This window comes from Camellia sinensis, chromosome 10, assembly GCF_055761805.1.
Source record: "Camellia sinensis isolate YWXY chromosome 10, ASM5576180v1, whole genome shotgun sequence".
NCBI lineage: Eukaryota > Viridiplantae > Streptophyta > Magnoliopsida > Ericales > Theaceae > Camellia > Camellia sinensis.
In genome coordinates, this window is record NC_138970.1 from 162,947,914 (window position 1) to 162,953,582 (window position 5,669).

At 32.9% G+C, this 5,669-nt stretch overlaps 1 protein-coding gene across 1 annotated transcript; it reads left to right on the top strand.

Annotated features, from left to right (window-relative positions):
* Positions 1 to 544: 544 nt before the first annotated feature.
* On the top strand, positions 545 to 2,970 carry LOC114272730 (replication factor C subunit 5-like). The gene is made up of 4 exons (XM_082890573.1): positions 545 to 724; positions 1,327 to 1,406; positions 1,529 to 1,642; positions 2,904 to 2,970. The coding sequence occupies exons 1-4, from the start codon at positions 545 to 547 to the stop codon at positions 2,968 to 2,970; spliced, it is 441 nt and encodes a 146-aa protein (XP_082746699.1).
* The last annotated feature ends 2,699 nt before the right edge of the window (positions 2,971 to 5,669 follow it).

Genomic DNA, 5,669 nt, shown 5'->3' on the forward strand with positions numbered 1-5,669 from the left:
TTCATGCTTGTTCAACATGGCTATTATCCGTCATGCTTGTTCCACAACTAATATTGAATAAAGGAAGCTCAAATGGCCTCAGAGACAGCAATGTTAGAAGGAAGAAAGTCAGTCGACCACATCCTAAACTCTAATGTGGCTCAAATCTATGCTATACACTTTATTTTTTAGGTTTTTTTTTTATAGCTTTATCTTCTAAAAAATTACTAATCATAGGTGTAAAATTTTTAAAACTCTAACCTTCTTATTTAATTTTTTTTTTTTTAGCTTTTTAAATAATCAACAGAATTATAGAAGAGTTGTATTGATCTTACATTTACCTTACATCACCCCAAAAAAAAAAAAAAAAAAGTTGAAATATTTTATTTAGTTTTGATTTAACTAAGTGATCAAAATAGGAAACATGATGTTAAGCAATAGATGGCAGTGTGAATTTCAAAGCAGATTATAAAGGTCCTCTCCTATTAGCAAACATAGTTTCCTCCAAAATAGTGTCACGCAGATCATATGAAGCTTACAAGATTTAGTTTGGTTGGTTACAGTTATGGTTCTTTATGATGTTGACAAAGTTTCCGAGAACATTCAGCAGTTGATAAAATGGATCATGGACTATTACACAAATTCATGTAAACTCATACTCTGCTTTGAAGATGATGTGGACATTCTTGAACAAGTTAAAAATTGCTGCAAAGTTATTGAGGTTGATGCTCCTGTGACTCATGAAGTAAGTATGCTCATTGATATTGAATAGTAGTTGTTTCTTGGTTGCATTTTATGACATTCCTTACATTATACTATTAGCCTCTTCTTTCTTTATGGTGTACATGGTTGATGGCCATAGGAACACTTCATATCACTTTGAAAAAAAATGGATAATCAACAATTCGATGTTTCCTTTGTAATAAAAAAATGGGAATTAAATGAATCCAACACCTATATACAGACCTGCAATCAGCACACATATTATAAACATAGTTGATAATCTCTAGAAAAACTATTCCAAGGAAAAAAAATTGGTGAGTTAATTTGGGAAGCCATGAAGAGTCAATTGATGTTTTCAGAAGATTTTAATCTAATTTCTTATGGGTTCCTAACATGGTTGCGATTGGTATCTTGATTCTTTTAATCAAAAATATTTCATAGAATTGTTAATAGGAATCCAAATACTACAAATATATATAAATATAGGAATACTGAGGGATTTTGTTGGTCTTTAGGTCCATTCACTATGTGCAGTGTATGTAGTCTGCTGGGGAATCTTCTGGGGCTAAAATCTCATATTGTACCCTGAATTTTCTTTGACTCTTCTCCCTCACAATTTTGCAGATCATGGAGGTTCTTATTCAGATAGCAAGGAAGGAAGACTTTGATCTACCATTGAGTTTCGCTGCTAAGATTGCTACAAAGTGAAAGAAAAACCTTAGGAAAGCAATTATGGCTCTTGAAGCATACGAAGCACACAAGTAGGATATTGAACAATAGATCTGCTGCCTTTGTATATTTTACACATATTTTTCCACTTACTTAGTTTAATATGCCCATACTGCTATCCTTTTGTTGATGACCAACCAATTCCACTGGGTTGGGAAGTGGTCCTAGATGAACTTGCTGTCGAAATTCTAGCTGATCCATCACATAAGAGGTAAACCTCTAGCATAAATTTTCTTTTCTTTTCTTTTCATGACTGCCTTTGGCTTGTGTGAACGAAAGGTTTGGGCTTGTTATGCAGGGTTTCTGGGATTTTTTTTAAACCATAAATTTGGATATGAGAAATTCACTTGGGGGGAAAAAAAAAACACAGAAGAAGAATTTCATTTATTACAATTTGACATTCTTGAAATGCTTGTAATGAAATGGGGATTAACAGCACACATTTATGCTTCTTTAGATTATTTTATATACGGGGAAAGTTTTAAAAGCTTCTCGCGGATTTTGTTAACCCCAAGCTGATTCTTCAGGTACTGTGTTTGACACTTTGGTTAAAATGACTTCATCCAAGATGATAAACCTCTTTGCTGACATGTCATCTATAATGTCAATAGCCATTCAATCCAAAATTGCCCACAATTTTTTCTGATCATCCAAAGAGACCTGGTGATAAGGATCCTTCTCCACCTTATAATATGCTTAGAAATGTGTTGGATGTGAATGCCCGTTTTGGTGGCTTCAATTCTGCTTTATTGGAATATAGGAAATCCGTTTGGTTCATGAATGTGGTCCATACAATTGGGCCCTACTCCTTTCCCTTAATCCTTGATAGGGGTCTTGTTGGAGTATTACATGACTAGTAAGTTGAACCATCTACCTCAAAGATTTCATTGCTTTCAATGTCCTATGAAAACTGATACTGCATTGACATTCTTACTTGATAAGGGAAAGGACAACTTCTTTTTTTTTTTTTTTTTTTTTTTTGTAGTTTTCCTAACTTGATGTGAAATGGTAGCAGATAGCTATTTTAGATTAATTGCTAGACTCTGTGGTTGTTGATAAGTGCATATTGAGATTGATTTGTTAGCTTTCTTAGTGAAGGGATTAGTTTTGTTGGTCATCTTGACAAAACCTGTAAACTTACTATCATCAAGAGGACCTTGACTTTTTATTCTTGTTCTTGAACTAGGACAACCCACATTCATAGAAAATGAGTGTTTGCTGTTAATCTACTTTTGTGGTGGTTACATGCCAATTCCATATACAATTTATACAAGAAATCATTTGATTTTTTTATTTTTATTTTTATTTTAATTTTTTTTCAGGGAAGCTATGAGCTGCCAATATTGCAAAGGAAAATGCTTTTTTGGTTTATGCTCTTAGGGATAATTTTTTTTTTTCCCCTTTGGTTTATGCTCTCAGATTTGGATTGCCCTTATCATACTATGGATTTTTTGCATTAATTTTTTCTGTAGAATCCAGGTTGATGCATCCAGCATTAATTTTTCTCATGGTCCTCGATACTTTCAGGATAGATATTGATGATCTGGGGTTCTATGCAAGCCTTGCATACTTTGATTGGTAGGCTGCTCATATTCTGACATGTTTTCCTCTCTGTCCCCCTGTCTGTCACTCTCTATATATAGGTATACCTATTGAACATTGGATTTGTTGAACAAGATGGTGGAGGTTGCAACAACTAAACTGGTAAAGTGTTTCACCTTTCTAGTGCATTGTATGACTTCATACATGAGTACTGGTAGCACAATACAAATGTCAAAATATCACCTTTTTTCTTAGCATGCTGTTTATGCTCACTCTTTATTCTCTTGCTTTTTATTTACATACATGCATGCCTAATTATGTGTGTAGGGTCGGTCATTTGGTGGAACAAATGATTCCTAAAAATCTGTGTTTGATTTGGTACACTTTGCAGGGGATTTTACTGTTGAGTAGGATCACAAACAGGTATGATTCTTCCCTATGGCAATGCAATCACAAAATTAAGGATTTTTGTCTTTCGGTCACTATATAAATCGTCTGGTGCCAAAAGTATTTGCTTATATAGACATATATAAATTATGCAATGGGGAGGAAGTATGCAGGTTCTTCACATCCTGAGAATAAATGCTATGTGAATTGTGGACGTAATGTGTTGTAGTTTTTTGTTTGTTTGTTGTTAACTAAAGTGTATATTAATTGAAGGTTGAACCATGTAGTTCTGTGATACAATGAAGAATAATCTAGAACTTCACCAATTTGGTACCTTATTTGTTTGTAAAAGTCTGGAATCTGATAGAGTATTATGTATGTTGATTACATTCTCTTAAGTTTGGAAAGAGTATCATGTATCATGTATGTTGATTCCATTACCTGGAATCAGAAATAGTAAACTACTACTTAGCTTTGCTTTATCTAATGTCATCTTATGTAATATAACAAGGTTTTCACTTTTTTTTCCTTTGGTTTTTCTTTCTCTTTCCTTCTCTTTTTTGGAAGGGCGGGATTGGTGGCTAGGCTGAAATTACCAATTACACTAGATAAATTATACTATATTGTGATTGATGGTAGGATTTGTGGAAATATGTTATTGTAGATACTGCTATATGATCTCTGTTCTTAATTGATCTGAAAGTCAACATTTTAAATGGCTGGAAATGAGAATTTGACTTTTGATGGTAGTTTTTATTCTAATCAGATTTTGGAAACGTTTTCTGATGACACCAAATTAGCTTGATAGTATTTTCTAATTCAAGGCACTGTGCTTCTTGAGCAAATCAGTTATAGGTTTTATATAAAGTGATCTACCATTTTCCCTTTTTATTATGGAGTACCAGAGGTATATGTTTTCAGGGAAGGCAAAAGTTATAAGGGGATCCTTTATAATGTGCCACATACTTTGGAGCTAAGGTCAACAATATACCAATTTCTCTAAATAAATTTCTGGTGATGTAGATGTGGTGTTTATTTTTTACCCATCTTTTGTGGATTGTGTCCTCTTCGTTGTTTCTGCCTCTAACTTATGGAATTTGAGCATTAGCATAAAGCTCTTATATTCAATCAATCAGTATCCTTATGGTGGTTTTTGAAGAACATAAAAACAAGAAGAGAAAAAAGCATATTATTGCTATTTTTCAAGTATTTTTTTAGTTAAATTTCACAGAATTAGCACATTTTTTTTTTTAAATGAAGCTATAACGGGGTTTTTCAAACGCCACTATGGTATAGTGTCAACGGTTATATTTTAAAATAGAAAAAAAATTATCATAGCGTTTTTAAAACATCGTTAAATACTGGTATGACGTCATTTTATCATTATGTAACACATTTAGGGTCTATACTAATATAACGACGCTTTTAAAGCGCCATAAAGATACAGCAATGGCCGCGTCATCAACGTATGATACTAAGTGTCACAAAAAGAATTAGCGGCGCTTTTTTATAGCTATTGCAGCATTTTTTAAATGCCTCTAAAAGTCTAATTTTCAACAATGAGACTTGTGTAAATATCATGTACTGAGCTATAATCAAATTAACAAAGAATCAGTTTCTTCTCACTTATCCCAAAGTTTTTAAAGACAAATGTGTACCTCGAGGCGTTTTATCCTTCATGAGGCAAGGTGTATGTATTTCAAATTTCAAATTTTAATATTTAGTGAATAAATTAAATATTTTAAAATAGTAAAAAAAATAAAAAATAATTAAATATAAAGGTGTAAATCCTTTTTTTCTTAAGGTTTTGAACATTCTACTACATAAAAGGAAGTTTTCCTTCTGAAAATGAATTTGATTTTCTAGACTTTAGTGATTGAGCTTCTCACTTGACCATTAACTGTGGGTTTTTTTTTTTTTTTTTTGATCATTTACTTAATTTTCCCTATAGAATATAGTTGCAAAAAGGGTTTTTTTTATGTTTAAACAATCTAATAGACTAAGTTTAACAAAAGCCCAAGACAACCTCTGCATGTGCGTACTACTCATATGCTTATGCGCAAAAAGCGTACAAAGCGCACTTAAGGCGCATGTCTCAAACTGTGATGCGCAAGCCTTTGGGGAGTAATGCCTAAAAATCAAAGCCTTGATGCGTTTTACCTTAGCCTCAAGGCGAGTCGAGCATCAAGAGAGTCTCAGGAAAGCCTTTTAAAACTCTGCTTATCCCCATCATCCAATCGAATGATTTTTTCAAGTCTTTTACTAAATTTTTTGCTCTGCAAAGCACATAGCTATCGATTCTGGTTGAA

Excerpts from the sequence above, each read along its gene's own strand:
- LOC114272730 (XM_082890573.1), top strand. The coding sequence starts at position 545 with ATGGTTCTTTATGATGTTGACAAAGTTTCCGAGAACATTCAGCAGTTG. Across the intron at positions 725-1,326 it reads ATGCTCCTGTGACTCATGAA|ATCATGGAGGTTCTTATTCA; the intron begins GTAAGTATGCTC and ends ACAATTTTGCAG. Across the intron at positions 1,643-2,903 it reads GCTGATCCATCACATAAGAG|AATCCAGGTTGATGCATCCA; the intron begins GTAAACCTCTAG and ends TTTTTTCTGTAG.